Here is a 17,795-nt window from a genome sequence, read left to right on the forward strand (position 1 = left end):
GGTCGTCCAGCGTACATCGTCCGGGAGCTTTTGGAGTCCCGGCGCCGGCGAGGTGGTCTGCAATATTTAGTGGATTGGGAAGGATATGGCCCCGAGGAACGGGCCTGGATTCCAGCGAGGGATGTCCTCTGCCCCACGATGATCGCTGATTTCCACGCTACGCATCCTAACTTTCCTGCCCCCCCGGTGCCGCGGTCGCCCCCCAGCACGTCGTAGAGCGTCAGGTGCCGCTCCTTTGAGGGGGGGTACTGTCAGGAATGCCACCTGATCTTTCTTAATCAACCTCACCTGCCCCTCATTACCACGCCCCCTTCAGCCTTACTTAAGCACTTCACCAGCACATCTCAGTTGCGAAGTATTGCCGACTCATGCCGCGTACCAAGCCTTTCTATATCCTGTCTGCTCTCCTGTGTCCTGACCCTCGCTTATGTCCCCGACCTTGTCTCCTGCCTAATCCCTCTGTACCTCCTGACTTCTGCTCCCCCGGTATGACCCTGGACCGTCCTGACCACGCCAAGAAAACGCTGTTACTACTGATCCTAGTACTCGTGATTCACCTGCCTGTGTTTGTACCAGCGTCTCATTTAAATAAAAGCGGTGTTCTTCCGCATTTGGATCCCTCTCTGCCTGTTCAATACGTTACATTTATAGACATAAGAATAGTGCTTATGGTTCACTTATGTCGCTTATATGAGCATAAGGAATATAGTTTTAGGAAGGAAGGCAGACAGACAGACATACAGACAGACATACAGACAGACAGACAGACAGACAGACATACAGACAGACAGACAGACATACAGACAGACAGACATACAGACAGACAGACATACAGACAGACATACATACAGACATACATACAGACAGACATACATACATACAGACAGACAGACATACATACAGACATACATACAGACAGACATACAGACAGACAGACATACATACAGACAGACAGACATACATACAGACATACAGACAGACAGACAGACATACAGACAGACAGACAGACATACAGACAGACATACAGACAGACAGACAGACATACAGACAGACATACAGACAGACAGACATACAGACAGACAGACATACAGACAGACAGACAGAGACAGACAGACATAGACATAGACAGACAGACAGACATACAGACAGACAGACAGAGACAGACAGACAGGCAGACAGACAGACAGACAGACAGACACTTTATTGCTTTATCCCACAAGCCATCATACTTAGAACTTAAATACCAAATAGATTTTTACAAGCAATGTAAACAATAATAAATAAACAAGCTTTATATAAAAATCATTATAGTGATTTGTCTGATTAAACAGGTTCCCTGGTTTATAGGAGGTGTGGAAAGGTTAGTCATGTGGCAAGCTTGTATTACATAGGACATTACAGGCTATCCAAAACGTATTACATCTGAAAACATATGCCGTGTTACAGTGTGAACTGCACTAGTGTTTAACTGTACAGTTCTACCGCCTTTCAGCTTTAAATAGGCCTAACTGGTGTTTATGACCACCTGTCTTGAATCAGTCTGAACTACAACCATAGCCTCTGTTCAAAATGGTCTACTTCATACTGTAAACTACCATACAGCATCCAGTATGCGCATGGACGTAATTTTGATTTCAAAAGTGGGGGGGGCATAGATTCGTCGCTATTTAAATATTTGGTTTTAACCGTAAAAACTGGGGGGGACCAAGGCCGGCTTTTGAAAAAGTGCCCCCCCAAAATTACGTCCGTGAGTATGCGCCAAACACAGATTCTACGAGATCACGCATATTTGTCACAAGCTACATATAACATACTGATTTGGGGGCCAATGAGTATGCAAATGGTATGTATTTTTGTATTTTATAGTATGCTATTTTGAACACAGCTGTAGATTAGTTTTTTTCTTTTGGAGAAGCTCCAGTGTCTTTGTGACAACTTCAGCTTGTCTTTATAAACGTTATTATTCTATATTCTACTGCACGTGTTCTTATTCCCTCATCAGTTGGAAGTACCTACAGTTTTAAATAGGCTACAACATTTTGAAGGGCTCAGACTGTCCCTCATTTTATCTTGTGTCATAAGGTTTGCATTTAAATGTTGATGAATGAATAAAATCAGAACTGATTCGCTATCAACTTAAATTTTATGTATGTTGAGGTTAGGGAAAATACAGACTTTAAAGAGCATAAAACCTATTACAACCATAAAAGGTTTTATGCAGTGCTTAATTTGTAAATCAAACGATGCCGGAACGCAAACAGCGGCACGAGACAAGGGGTCACTGAGGCCAACAATGTCACCGGATCGCACACAAAACGCAATGCTTAGGCACACAAATGTCAAAATAGCAAGCCAATTCGTATATATAAATGACTTTTAAATGATTTACGTGTGTTTTATAAGTGTTTTAAGTGCAGAAGTGCATTTCAAGTGCATTTTCAAGTACTTTAGCCTAAATTCCAGCAATTTACAAATCTGAAACACAAAGCAACATTAAAATTTGTAGGTAAATGTTCCTTCCCCTGTTTTTGAGAGGTGTTTCTTAATACTACCACATATCATTTTGGAGAGCACTGCATAGAATGTGACGAGTCAGTCGCGCTATGGTCACTCGCGAAAGTATAACTAGGTTTATAGGGGAGGCGCGGAAAGGCATCGCTAAAAGGGAGAGCTCTTATGTGATTTAGGAAGCGTGAATGTGGATCTTGTGTTAAAAAATGTCTTTTATAGAATTATTTGTTCAATTAATTGGTTCAACGCAGACAGATTTCTTCATAACTTATAATTGGTAGGCTTGAAAGTTACCGGATCGAGGCAGACAGTTCCCGGAACGCACCCTTCAAAATGAAAGAGATCCCGGATCCTGTTCCGGCAGGATAACGTGTAGCTATAACAAACAGTGGTGGGCAGTAAGTAAATGTACATCGTTACTGTACTTAAGTATTTTTTAGTGTTTCTTTACTCACGTATTAAAATTTTTGTAACTACATTTCCAAGTCAAATATTTTACTTTTTACTCCATTTCATTATGCGAAGTCTGTCATTCCTTTAGGCCTGGTGTGTTCATTAAAAAAAAGAAACAGAATAAAAGAAGCGGGAAGCACGCGCACCACTCCGCGTGCGGTTCAACGGTCAGCAGTGTCGGTTATAGAGAACATACACATACATAAAAATGGAAGAAACTATAACTCACCACAAAACCCATGGACTTATCGGAGTGAATATTTGAAAAGAAAAAACGACTCTTTCGTTTTCAAGTGCTTTCTTTGCCTGCCTCAGTATCATTAGATTTGTTCTTATAAGAATTCCCCACCCAATCTAAGGAAACTCCCCATCCAGTCACGTAGAGGTGAGATATCTTCATATGTCATTTACCTTAATGAGAGCTCTAACAATATCTTGCAGCAAACGTTTTGTGTTTGTTTAAATAAGTCCGACATTAGCGTTGCATACATCGTTGGTTGGCTAGTTAGCAAAGCAGGCTATTGGTAGTACACAAAAGACAACGCACTTGGCATGTAGCTAGCTAAGTTATCCAGCTAGTTAGTTATTTGTTTTGCCACAGTTCATAGTATTTCGAGCTTCCAGCCACCTAAATGCATTGATATTGTGAAATAATAAACATTCGAACATAGCACTTTACATTAGAAGACAAATTAAATTTTGACAGGTTTTACATGCAGAGCATGGTGATAAATATTAGAGCCTTTACTTTAAATACTTAAGTACATTTGAAGGCCAATTCTTTTGTATTTTACTCAAGTAGAGGACTAAAGTGATGAGTTCTACTTGCACTGGAGTTATGTTTAAGCATAAGTATCTGTACTTTAATTCAAATACATGGTTTGTGTACTTGGTCCACCACTGACAACAAAGCATGTGTAATTGCAATACATTTCGGGGGTAGCCTAAATACTTCATTTTCTGGAAAAAATTTCAGGGGTGCCAAATCTATTGAACATTTTATAAATTCAGTTTGTAAATTTATGTATCCATGATAATAAGTAACAGTCTAGGGATGAAATAATAATCCAATGGATGAGTTGCTTCTCAAGGTGAACCCAGAGATAATCAGGACTGTATCAACAGAAACCAAGGCCAAAGTGAAAGAGCTTAATCATGAACTTGAGAGCATCTGGACCTACTGCCTATGACTTGCAACAATGGAAGGCCTATCTCAGGGTTGCCAATTCTCACGCATTGAGCGTGAGACACACGCATTTGACCGTTTTCACACGCTCTCACGCCACACTTCCGATATCTCACGCAGAAAAAAAATCTAGTTTATTTATCTCCGATCCACATCTATGATTCAATGAGTTACTAGTTCGCTCTGGCGCCAACCACCGGCGATCGATAGATCGCGATATAATACTTAATTTGTGTCCATTTTATGTTCGCCAACCCCCCCCTCAATAATTAACACTCGCCACCTCCTCCAGGTTCAAATCTCACTCCAAGCGATCTTCAAAAGTTGGCAACCCTGCCTATCTACAGTAAGAAATGCAAAAAGAGCTTAGAGACCAGGTCACAGCTCTGGGAAAATCCTTGGCAGAAAAGTTTCAGGTACAGTTTTTTTCAGATCATAAGTTAGCACAACCCACTCCAGCATTGAGGGCAACCAATTTGGAGAACCCACTATTGTAGGACTGAGCTGTAAGAGTAGGCCATACGCATGCCACAAACATATCAGTGGGATTCACTGGGACAAACAATGTCTGAGTGCTGTAAAGAAGTGGAGTCATAGTTCAGCTACTGTCTCCATCTGTTTACTGTTATGGTAACATGTATAAGGAGAACTGGGCAGAGACTGACACTGGTGAGAAAGTGACTTCACACTGAAGTGACAGTGAAATGTAAGATGACCCTATGCATTTTTAATACCAGGTCTCAGGTGACATTTTTTAGAAACACTTCCAGGAGGTACAGTTTTTGCAAACCTGAGGGTACTAAATAGTTTACACTATGGGCCAATGGGTTTCAGATTGTCTATGTTGGATATAACACATTGGATGAAAGGTAAGTGAAAGGTAAAGTAGTCATTATTTGTGATGGTTGCATGAGGACAAACTGTGTAATGTATGGCATAAATGTAATTATAGACTGCTGGGAAGGTCTGCGGTGAGATGTCCATACAAGATTAATGGCAGGACCTTCCTGTGAGTTTCAAGGAATTGCAAAAGAGTCCATGCCGAGTTCTGTGCCCTGCCAGAGATGGAGATGTTCTTCTGGACCCAGGTCCTTAAGGGGTTCAGTGAGGAGAGAGTGTTGTGTGCTGATGGAGGATTTGCAGAGATGCCATAGAGGTTGTGCACGACTACGTTTCTGAGCTGAATGATTGGAGGTAAACTGCCCACAAGGTTGTGAAATCCTAACAGTTTCCCAGTTGAGAGGTACCTTCTGGCAGCAGTAACTCCCCCAAGATGTTAAGGGTCAGACAGAACTTGTATTGAGCAGTACTGGATCAGCAGGAGTCAGTGTTGTGGGTGAATGATTATCTATTGCTTTATCCAGATTTTTCTCAGTTTTGACAATTACTCACTGTACGTAGGGGCTGCACCCCTATTGGGTATTGTAACCACTATTGGGACGCAAATGCCAAGGTAGGGCTGGACAATATGGGCAAAATGTATATCATGTTATATTTATTAATTTCGGTAAATACGATATAATTCCGATATCGATAAGAACAATATAAAAGCCACAGAAAACTGCCAAGACTGCAGATGTCTGTACCTACAAATATTTGAAAAATGAATGTATATGAAACCTCCTCCTATAAAACTATATTTACTTTTTGTAGCTAGTACGTGCCACGTTGGAGCCAAACCAAAACTAGCATAGCCTGCTGTTGCTGACCACTGGCTGTGTGCACGTGGTGTGGAAACAGCAGGTGGTCCCCCCCAACCAGACAGGATGGGTATACAGGTGAGCCAATCCCCTTCTCATACCCACTGGACACAAGGGGTCTACACAAAAGGGGAGACCCCACAACCATGGCAGGTTCAGGATTCAAAACCTGGGTCCACACCAGACTGGAGGTCATGACAGACAGCATAGAGACATGGAGTTGACTGACAGGAGAAAACTGACAGATGCAACTGAAATGAGCGAGGGCAACATCCCTCAGAAAGCACAAGATGAACATGAGTACACCAAGACTGAGATTTGTGAAACTGCTTATATGATATGGAGCTGAAGCTATCATACTGAAAAATTATCGAGGGCTAAGTTGATCGAGGGCTAAGTTCAACATGGACAGGAAAAAGCAATTGCAAATTTTAGCTGTAGCCTCCACTTGGCAGAAAAAATATGAAAATTACATGTCCTATACTATAAGTATGTGATTAAGTTGTCCAGGGGCTGTAAATCAGAACGCTAATGTCCTTTCATATTTGCTAAGAGAAACACATGGCCTTCCCTCTTTCACATATTTTGCTGCTCCAAACGTTTTCAGACTGATCAGGTGCTGCTTTTTAATCTCAGTTGATGTAGCAGTTGAGTGCAGTCTAAGAGCTGGACTGTGTCATATCACTGACAGGGGAATGGATTTAGCCAACATTCCAGTCACACCTTGTTATCATTACTTAGTACATTGAAGCCCGAGGAACAGAGTCAGTGGGCAACTAACTCGTTTGTTCTCAACCACCACCATACTTTGCACACACATTATTCCTCAGCAGATGCCAGGCTGCCAATCAAGAAGAATGCCCAATCCTGTCCACTGCTTCAGAGGAGAAGACACTAATCCAGTATGTTTAGGAGAAGAGCTTGTGGCACGTTCCTGCGATGGGTTCCTTTACCCAGTAGTCACACAGCTTTAGCCTGCAGGGATGGTGTTTTGCATTGGAACCATTTTGTCAACATGCTCAGCCAGTCTTTGCAGTGCCAAGCTATGTTGGAAGGGACAGTCCCCCAGGTGACCATTACATATAGTAGCTTATGCTGCAGGCTCAAAGAGCTGTTTTAGATTCTGTGGAACGGTTAGTTCCTGCCATTCCTGGGCTGTAGAGAATGGCAGACCAGAACCAGGCCAGGAAGTAGAAGAGATATCAGAGACACCATTCAGGAAGAAGTAATCAATGAATATTACGTTTGCTGAAATTAATACTGAAATTAATGAGTTTCCAAATGTCAAGGCACTGTTATTATGATGGTGGGATTGAAGTGTCAGACAATGTTATTTTGTGCTGGGGACAACATGTATCAGTTTACATCACTGGAACTGAATTGGAGGGGATTCTACTTGCCTCCTGTTAAACTCAGTTCTGTCATTTAACAATAACCATTGTAGCCAATTCAAGGATAAGTGCTATATTGGATTGGTGAGTGCTCCTTTAAAAAGCTGGTGCTTATGTGGCTGTGGTTATAAAAAACAATGATACTAACTTCATCTTTAGTGCTGTTATAGTTATTTTTTATTGTCGTTTGTTTTATTGTAGCTATTGCATTTTATATATCTTTTACATATCTCTTACACACACACACACACACACACACACACACACACACACACACACACACACACACACACACACACACACACAAACTGCTGATCTTCTGGGATTTTCACACACAACCATCTCTAAGGTTTACAGAGAAAAGAGAAAATTTCCAGTGAGCGGCAGTTCTTGTTGATGTCAGAGGTCACAGGAGAATGGCCAGACTGGTTTGAGCAGTTACAACCGAGACATGCAGAAGAGCATCTCTGAACGCACAACACGTTGAACCTTGAGGCGGATGGGCTACAGCAGCAGAAGACCACACCGGGTGCCACTCCTGTCAGCTAAGAACAGCAAATTGAGGCTACAATTAACACAGGCTCACCAAAATTGTACAACAGAAGATTGGAGAAACATTGCTTGGTCAATTTCTGCTGCGACATTTGGATGGTGGGGTCAGAATTTGGCACCAACAACAGCATGGATCCATCCTGCCTTGTATCATCAGTTCAGGCTGGTGGTGGTAGTGCAATGGTGTGGGGAATATTTTACTGGCACACTTTGGGCCCATTAGTACCAATTGAGCATCGTGTCAACTCCACAGCCTACCTGAGTATTGTTGCTGACCATGTCCATCCTTTTATGACCACAGTGTACCCATCTTCAGTGGGAGATTCTCATCATGGTTGTGCAGCCGATAAATCTGCAGCAACTGCGTGATGCTATCATGTCAATATGGACCAGACTCTCTGAGGAATGTTTCCAGTACCTTGTTGAATCTATGCCACAAAGGATTAAGGCAGTTCTGAAGGCAAAAGGGGGTCCAACCCGGTACTAGCAAGGTATACCTAATAAAGTGACAGGTGTGTGTGTGTGTGTGTGTGTGTGTGTGTGTGTTGCTCTTGTTTTTTCTCCATTACGATGCGGTACGTTTAATTTTCCCTCTCAGGTAGTTAAAGTCACCAGACTGTTAGTATAAAATTATGTTGTTTGGGCATGAGAAATTATAACAGTAGGTGCAACTTAGAGCTGTTGTAACCTGAAGAAGGGAAAATTGTAAAAATAAACCAATTGAATGTCTTTTTTTATTTGCTGCAACCATACATGCTGTTTTCTAAGCACGCATATATTTGTACTCATCAGAGCAACTTGTACATTACATTACAATACATTATATTTGTATTTTACTGTAATTACTGTTACTCTGGGCGGCATGGTGGTGTGGTGGTTAGCACTGTCGCCTCACAGCAAGGTGGTCTGGGTTCGATTCTCTATCTGGGCTGCTCTGTGTGGAGTTTGCATGTTCTCCCTGTGCCTACGTGGGTTTCCTCCGGGTACTCCGGTTTCCTCCCACGGTCCAAAGACATGCGTGTTAGGTTGATTGATCACTCTAAATTGCCCGTAGGTGTGAGTGCGTGTATGCGTGTGTGTTGGCCATGCGGTGGACTGGCGACCTGCCCATGGTGTACCCTGCCTTCGCCCGGAGATGTTGGGATTGGCTCCAGCCCCCCCGTGACCCCGACTAGCGGGATTAAGCGGTTCGGATAATGGATGGATACTGTTACTCTTAACAATGACGGTTCCTTGGTGAGTTTACACTTCTGGTCTTTTCCTTTGTTGTTTCCTTTGTTTAAAATTAATGCAGATACTTTTGTGATAGTCTCAGAAACAACTCTGTGTACTATTGAGTTAGCATGCATGCAACAACCAAACAACACATTTACCTTAACGTGTATTTGTGCTAACCATAGAGCTATGGATACATAGCTAGTCATTTTGTCACTCTTCAAATAATTGAAACATGTATATTATAATCATAGATCACAAAATATTTTGCACGTGCAACTATGCAGTAGCCCTCAATAACAAGCAAGCTACCTGATGCATATTGCTCACGCTGGCTTCATGAGGCTCTAAATGTGCATTCAGTGCACACACACAAAATAAACAATTAATGGTCAGATGTCAACAACAGCAAATACATCACTAACTCAAGCAGCATCTGGACACATTTGTTTCATTGGTGAATGAGGTAAAGTGATAACAGCTCCCCCTACTGTGCACTTACAGGTGTTTCCAGTTGACCTCAGAACGTGTGATTCACTGCAGGCTCCAGGAAGAGCTAACGAGAAATATCACTTTAAATAAGGCAACTGCCGTTTCAAACCATTAACAAATATTTTTGACATCAAAGAAAATATATTCACCACAGAGTGTCTTTGATGTGGAATGGTGGTGCTCACACTGAAGAGTCTTTTGGGAGGAGTTGGAGTGACAGTGACATGTGTTTGTGCTCTTAGTCAAATATGAAGTGCTAAGTATAACACCATCTTACTTTGAAACATAGCCATCAGTTTTTACCTCCGTGTAGAAAACTGTGTTAAACACATTTATTGAGGAAGTGTCTCTAGTGGTTGCACTACCTGCCTAAGATTACTACTGTACTACTACAACTACACCACTGTTGTAATTAATTATTATTAATAGTCAACCGAATCCAAATGTATTATTAAACCAACCATGTATGTTATTTATGTGGTGGGAAATATAACTAATTTCTTTACTGTGCAACTAAATGTTAATTGTAATAATGGTATTTTTAAGGAAATAAGAAATGTTAAGAAAATATGTAATAATTTAGGACTCTATGGTATAAATTCGAAAGTATATTATAGTGTATATGACATACACTATATTGGCAAAAGTATTCGCTCATCTTCCTTGACACAAATATGAACTTAAGTGACGTCCCATTCCTAATCCATAGGGTTCAATATGATGTTGGTCCACCCTTTGCAGTTAGAACAGCTTCAACTCTTCTGGGAAGGCTGTCCACAAGGTTTAGGAGTGTGTTTATGGGGATTCTTCCAGAAGCTCATTTGTGAGGTCACATACTGATGTTGGACGAGAAGGGCTAGCTCTCAGTCTCCTCTCTAATTCATCCCAAAGTTGTTGTGGGTTGAGGTCAGGACTCTGTGCAGGCCAGTCAAGTTCATCCACACCAGACTCTGCCATCCATGTCTTATGGACCTTGCATGTTGGAAGAGGAAGGGGCCACCTCCAAACTGTTCCCACAAAGTTGGGAGCATAGAATTGTCCAAAATGTCTTGGTATGCTGAAATATTCAGAGTTCCTTTCACTGGAACTAAGGGGCCAAGCCCAGCTCCTGAAACACCATAACCCCCCCCCCCCCCCCCCCCCCCCCACCAAACTTTACACTTGGCAAAATGCAGTCAGACAAGTACCGTTCTCCTGGCAATCACTAAACCCAGACTAGTCCATCAGATTGCCAGATGGAGAAGTGTGATTCGTCACTCCAGAGAACACACCTCCACTGCTCTAGAGTTCAGTGGCGGCGTGCTTTACACCACTGCATCTGACGCTTTGCATTGTACTTGGTGATGTATGACTTGGATGCAGCTGCTCGACCATGTAAACCCATTCCATGAAGCTCTCAGCACACTGTTCTTGAGCTAATTTGAAGGCCACATGAAGTTTGGATGTCTGTAGTGATTGACTCTGCAGAAAGTTGGCGACCTCTTCACACTATGCGCTTCAGCATCTGCTGACCTGCTCCATCAGTTTACGTGTCCTACTACTTCATGGCTGAGTTGCTGTCATTCCCAAAAACGTCCATTTTCTTATAATACAGTTGACAGTTGACTGAAATATTTAGTGAGGGAATTTCATTTCATTTCATTTTTGTTGCACAGGTGGCATCCCCTCACAGTTCTTCCACAAGTGACCCATTCCTCCACGAATGTTTGTAAAAATAGTCTGCATAATTGTGTGCTTCATTTTATACACCTGTGGCCATGGAAGTGATTGGAACACCTGATTCCGATAATTTGGACAGGTGAGCCAATACATTTGGCAATGTAATGTATCTATAAACTATTGTTTATGTGTTATTATTCAAACTCTGCAGATAACATAAATAGTACTGAGTGCTAATATAGGATGGTTGCAGCTCATATTAGCCACCGCAAACCACAAAGTAGTTCCACTTTAAAATCCGCTTCCACTATGACATAGTGATGGTGGAATGAATTACACAGTCTTGGATTAATATGATGTTATGGTTGTTTGTGTACTTAATGACACTTGTAGAGCGCAGTGTCATTCTCTGAACCAAGGACAGGTGGCTCTTTTAGGACAGTGTGTGCTTTTTTGCAGAGGCAAACAGGTACAGTAGATGGCTAAATGAGTCACCTTCATATCTGTTGCTGGGCATATCATGAAGAAGCCATCTTCCATGCACGAATAAGCATTCATCACAAACACGCATGAAGATATTGAAGTACATTACATGTGTGATGTGTATGGAGTGGTGGGTGATTTTAAGCTGCAAACAAGACTGTCATTATCTCCCTGTAATGAGTTTGTATATATCCATAATGAGTACAAAAAAGTGGCAGTAAACTCCCAAGCATTTTCTATCATTTGTACAGTGAAGGAATAAGTGGATCTGCCCAAGGACCCATTCAGTCTCCAGCTGCAACAGGCTGGCGAGGGGAGAGGAACCGAACAGGAACCAGCCAGGTGTATATTTAGCTCCAACAAGGGCCTGGAAACAGATCCGTCACGTCACGTTCTTCCTGTTTTGTGCCACCCACAAGTGCAGAGATGGCCCCTTGCCCCGCTGGACCTCGGAAGGACTTCTGCTTTGACGGGAAGTTTCCGCACATCAGCCACAATTCTGTGTTTTCTTTAAAAAGCTCTTGATATTTTGCTTCGAAGAGTTTTTAGCGGCACGTCTGATGGATCTAAATCAGACTAGCTGTTGCCTTCTCCGTGCATTAAAAACTTAGTATACGCTAATAGTTCAGCTAATCCTCTTGCAGTATCTTAGGTAAGAAAGACTACTTTGCCAAAATATTGACCATTCTACATATTATTATTATTATTGAGATTCAGAATTTTCTCTTGAATTTAGAAAGGTCTTTTTCAGATGCCAACATCACTAACAGTTCTCTCAATTTTTCTGCCTTTGATATGCGTCTGTAGTCATTACAAACTCATTTTGTATGCTCAGAAAATTATCTGTATTGTGTCAGTATTCAGTCTTGCAGGGTGTTTTTTTTTTAAGTCTGTGACTTAGAGGGTCTGGTCAGTGATTCTGAATGAGTCATTTCTTGGAGGCCCCAATGCATCTAGAGCTTTAAAAGGAACTTCAGGGTCACACCTTATCACTGGAACCAGGACAGACGAAGACACGCTAGCTTCTTAATAGGTGATATTTTGCTTTTATTTGTTGCACAGTGCCTACAATTGCTGCCAAAACTGCATAGACTCCATTGAAACTGAGATCTTAGCATCACCTCTGGTAAGTGTTGATAACTTTTGAAAATTAATGTTGGTATGTCATTAGAAAATCTAAAAGTTATGTAGTTTAAAAAAAGTACAAATTCTCTATAAATCCAAACAGTAATGCTTTCTGTGAAGTAACTGAATGTTGTGCAAATGGTTTTATGCAAACATAGTTTTCTTACACCTGTTGTACATTTTTGGTGCCAAGTCAAAGTTTATTAACCTGAGGCCCTTGAGCAAACATGTCTTCATAATCTTGGAAACCTGCACTGCCTGTGAGCACCAGCAATTAATGCTACCGCATAAGAAAACAGCAACAATATTTTTAGATCTATTAAAAATGACTTGCTTGCTCATTCATTCCTTTATTCTTTCATTCCTTTATTTGTTCATACCTTTATTCATGTAAGAGCAGACTAATTGTTAAAGGAAAGTAGATTCTAAAACGGTTTCCAGGGAATTGCGCATTTAAGCTAAGAAGTAATTCATTACAAGCGGACATTGTATTGGGATATCCAGGTCAGAATGGAGATTAAGTTGCCTTTGGCTAGTCTTCACTGTCCCTGTGCCAGTTATGAAGATTTGAAAGAAAATCTTCTCACTAAGTCTCGCTTAGTGAGAACTCGCACAGGAAGACAGTGAGGGAGGGCAAGGAAGAGAGAATCACTAACGTTAACACTCAAGCTTTGCTCCTTCATGTAACACACTCACTCTGCGAATCATTTATTTTGCTACTTTCCTTCTCTCTCAGCCCCAGCAGGCTACAGTGCATTTCTCTCCCTCTGACACGGCCCTGCTGCTCACCTGTTGCCTAACGAGGCATCATCCTTTTAGGTAAACGTGGCATCTTGTTTCCACGCAATCTTTCCCTCAGTGAGCAAACGTCATAATGAACATGAGACCACCAAACCACTGTTGACACTGAGCCCAGTTTCAGTGACGTCGTCACAAGTATCACCACCGTCAGAGCCTTTCCAACATCAGAGCAGCAGAAATGAGAGCACCGAAGGTGAGTTTACAGAGGTTGGTTTCCACATTGCTCAAATACCTACAAGGTCCAACAATACTCGACAATACTCTTCACCTGAAATCCAGGCCATGGATTTTGTAATTGCTGTTAATTAAACAAGTCATTAATGCAGGTGGTTGGCTGTCATCAAGGTCGTAGTGAGGTAAAGAAAAGAAAAGCTGTAGGTATGTGTCTGGAAGACCTCCAGTGAAGTCAACGAGAATGCAGTGTATGTTAGCGTAGAAATGACTGTGGGTCTTACAGAGGCCTTCATAGCACTGGCTGTGTGAATGCAGTAAGGCTGGTGCAGTGGACATGGTCCTGACTGACTACTACCCTGATTATGATTCTAGTTCGTTTACTTCAATACAACTTTGAGTATGAAAACACAATGTTGACAATGTTGAACCCACTTTAAAATGATGTAGCAACATAAGGTTTTTGTATTCAATTGGAGTTCCCCTTTGTAAAATCACAGCCCCCATGGGAATTCTGTGGACCGTGTCAGTGCTGGACTAAAGACTACTGCTCTTTAGGACCAAAATGCGTTAAATCCATAAGGGGGATTATCTCTATTCAGAGAATTCCTCCCCTAATTCGCACTGTTTCCAGACTTTTGGCGTTCAGCAAGTTTAATCCTATTTTCTCCACTACACTGGCGTATTTTTTGTGGCTTTGATTTCTGGCCGGTCTGAAAGGTCCACACAAGTTGAGAATTCTTCGCAAAAAGACACAGCATGGTTTTATTGCTCATAAAATGATCTCTCTTGCAAGAAGGGAACCAACTAACAGGATCTGGTAAGATGTGTTTATTTATGTATACATAAGTCATAGGTGGACAGATTATGTTAGTACTATACTTGAAGTGCAAAACAGAAGTTTCCATGAGAAATCATACAGTCATGTCTGTCTTAGTGTCCCTATGACAGAATAATGGCATAAAGAGGCAATTATATGTAATTAAATTCTCAACAGTGAACCAAAGAAAGCAGGTGCCATCTTGTCTTTGCAATTATCTTTTTCTTCACACATTGTAAATATGAAAAGAGTGATATAATGTTGGAGGCAAGACAGATTCTCTGATGCACTGTGGAGCTAAATGCCAGTACTGTATGTTAATCAGCATGCATGTGATTCATTCATTCTGTTCTGGTAACTCTGTTTTATTACTGCTCTGTTCTGGTAGACCTGTTCTATAACTGTTCTGTTCTGGAAGCTCTGTTCTATGACTGTTCTGTTCTGGTAGCTCTGTTTTATAACTGCTCTGTTCTGGTAGCTCTGTTCTATTTCTGTTCTGGTAGCGCTGTTCTATTACTGTTCTGTTCTGGAAGCTCTGTTCTATTACTGTTCTGTTCTGGTAGCTCTGTTCTATTACTGTTCTGTTCTGGTAGCCCTGTTCTATTACTGTTCTGTTCTGGTAGCTCTGTTCTATGACTGTTCTGTTCTGGTAGCCCTGTTCTATTACTGTTCTGTTCTGGTAGCTCTGTTCTATGACTGTTCTGTTCTGGTAGCGCTGTTCTATGACTGTTCTGTTCTGGTAGTGCTGTTCTATTACTGTTCCGTTCACGCTGTTCTATTACTGTTCTGTTCTGATAGCTCTGTTCTATTACTGTTCTGTTCTGGTAGCTCTGTTCTATTACTGTTCCGTTCACGCTGTTCTATTACTGTTCTGTTCTGGTAGCTCTGTTCTATGACTGTTCTGTTCTGGTAGCGCTGTTCTGTTACTGTTCTGTTCTGGAAGCTCTGTTCTATTACTGTTCTGTTCATGCTGTTCTATTACTGCTCGGTTCTACTAGCTCTGTTCTATGACTGTTCGGTTCTGGTAGCTCTGTTCTATTACTGTTCTGTCCTGGTAGTGCTGTTCTATGACTGTTCTGTTCTGGTAGTGCTGTTCTATTGCTGTTCTGTTCTGGTAGCTCTGTTCTATGACTGTTCTGTTCTGGTAGCGCTGTTCTATTACTGTTGTGTTCTGGTAGCTCTGTTCTATTACTGTTCTGTTCTGGTAGCGCTGTTCTATGACTGTTCTGTTCTGGTAGCGCTGTTCTGTTACTGTTCTGTTCTGGAAGTTCTGTTCTATTACTGTTCTGTTCTGGTAGCTCTGTTCTATTACTGTTCTGTTCTGGTAGCGCTGTTCTGTTACTGTTCTGTTCTGGAAGTTCTGTTCTATTACTGTTCTGTTCTGGTAGCTCTGTTCTATTACTGTTCTGTTCTGGTAGCTCTGTTCTATTACTGTTCTGTTCTGGAAGCTCTGTTCTATTACTGTTCTGTTCTGGTAGCGCTGTTCTATGACTGTTCTGTTCTGGTAGTGCTGTTCTATTACTGTTCCGTTCACGCTGTTCTATTACTGTTCTGTTCTGATAGCTCTGTTCTATTACTGTTCTGTTCTGGTAGCTCTGTTCTATTACTGTTCCGTTCACGCTGTTCTATTACTGTTCTGTTCTGGTAGCTCTGTTCTATTACTGTTCTGTTCTGGTAGCGCTGTTCTGTTACTGTTCTGTTCTGGAAGCTCTGTTCTATTACTGTTCTGTTCTGGTAGCCCTGTTCTGTTACTGTTCTGTTCTGGGAGCTCTGTTCTATTACTGTTCTGGTAGCTCTGTTCTATTACTACAACGTTCCACAAATTGAACAAATTTTGAAGTGGAGTGTTCTGGGGTTACATGCTGCTTCGTGGCTCCCACCATGATGCACATTGAGAAGAAAAAAATGCAATTCTTGAAAGAGATTCTGTCCAAATGTTTCCAGTGCTACATGTCCCATTTTACTAACAGCACTGTTTACTAACAGTGTGATCTTCACTGTTCAGATCGGAAGATTCTAATTTATTTATTGACTTACTTACATACTTGTGTCCATTGCTTAGTTACTATCAAAATGCTCAAGAACTGTGTGGTAATTTGAGTTCATTGTCTGTGTGTAGATTAGCGTAATCCTTTGCAAAACAGCCAAAATTAACTATGAGGTACCAGGCGGAGACTGGTGAAGCAGCAGAATGAGAATACTAAGACCAGATGGGTTGGAGCTAAGACTGGGTGACCCTTTAATTAGCAGGGTTACCTCTGACCTGTCTAGCCGAGAAGCAGCTCATACACCACACACACACTCACACACACACAGAGCTAATTCAGGCAAGAATGCTCATAATTCTACTTGGTGTTTTCATATCTGTGGGGGGAAAGTTGGCAATTGTCTTTGAAATCAGATCATATTTAACGGATTTAATGTCTTGGTTTTATACTCTGAGGTATAAAGTGAAATCTTAGGAAGATTGCTCTGAGGAATTTCTTTCAGTCATGCTTTTAGAGATATAAAAAGGGCTCTCACCAGCAAATGTTTTTGAACGTCCTGAATAAGTGCAAGTTGATAAAATGTTTCTAAAACATGTCCCTGGGAACTGATCAAGGCTGCAAAATACCATATTATTCCATACTGCATTATGATTGAGTAAAAGATGCCTGTGAATCCTTGTTATTGGCCTGCTTTATTTTTGACCAGTTATAGGTTATTGTTTTCTTAGGCAACTGTTGTGGTAAGTTCTTCTGGATTTTACTAAATGCTCTCTCAGCACACAATAAAAGATTTTATGTCTTTATATAAATCTCATTAACATATTGCAGCCGTCTGCCACAATGCAAAGCCCAAAATTTCATTATTTTTAGTGACAGTATACATAACCAGTTATAGTAGAAAACATGTCAATCAACAAAACATTTCATTTGTTCACCAGAAACAGTCCAAAAATCTCAGCTGCATGGCATATAACAATCATCCATAGTTAGCTTAAAGGTGTAAATGAATAAATAAAAAAGCACAAATACCAGCTCCAACAACATAGCAATAGATCCGGCTCCCTGCTCACCAGATGACTTCCAAATACCATCAGATTGGAGCGCCACGTGCGCACAGCTCCCCGTTGACTGCTCGGCTCGTTGGTGGTCGGGGTGACCTTTCCAACCACACAGCTCTAGGCTGCACTCTCTACCCCAAACAGCTCCTGCTTTGTGTGCAGGCTTCTGGAAGATGCAGACCCAGGGCCC

At 41.5% G+C, this 17,795-nt stretch overlaps 1 protein-coding gene across 8 annotated transcripts in view; it reads left to right on the top strand.

The window, feature by feature from the left end:
• Window positions 1-17,795, top strand: part of mitfa (melanocyte inducing transcription factor a) — a 41,230-nt gene that overhangs the window by 5,278 nt on the left and 18,157 nt on the right. Inside the window, exons 1-4 of one of the 8 annotated variants that reach the window (XM_077014049.1) lie at window positions 8,958-9,029; window positions 11,894-12,294; window positions 12,705-12,768; window positions 13,627-13,761. In XM_077014049.1, coding sequence (XP_076870164.1) covers window positions 13,747-13,761 — 15 coding nt within the window. In that variant the 5' untranslated portion in view covers window positions 8,958-9,029; window positions 11,894-12,294; window positions 12,705-12,768; window positions 13,627-13,746. Of the gene's footprint in view, window positions 1-8,957; window positions 9,030-11,893; window positions 12,295-12,522; window positions 12,769-13,503; window positions 13,587-13,626; window positions 13,762-17,795 lie in introns of those variants that run through there. The other 7 variants (XM_077014047.1, XM_077014050.1, XM_077014051.1 and 4 more) reach the window with 7 other exon arrangements.

This window comes from Brachyhypopomus gauderio, chromosome 8 (genome assembly GCF_052324685.1).
Source record: "Brachyhypopomus gauderio isolate BG-103 chromosome 8, BGAUD_0.2, whole genome shotgun sequence".
NCBI classification, from domain to species: domain Eukaryota; kingdom Metazoa; phylum Chordata; class Actinopteri; order Gymnotiformes; family Hypopomidae; genus Brachyhypopomus; species Brachyhypopomus gauderio.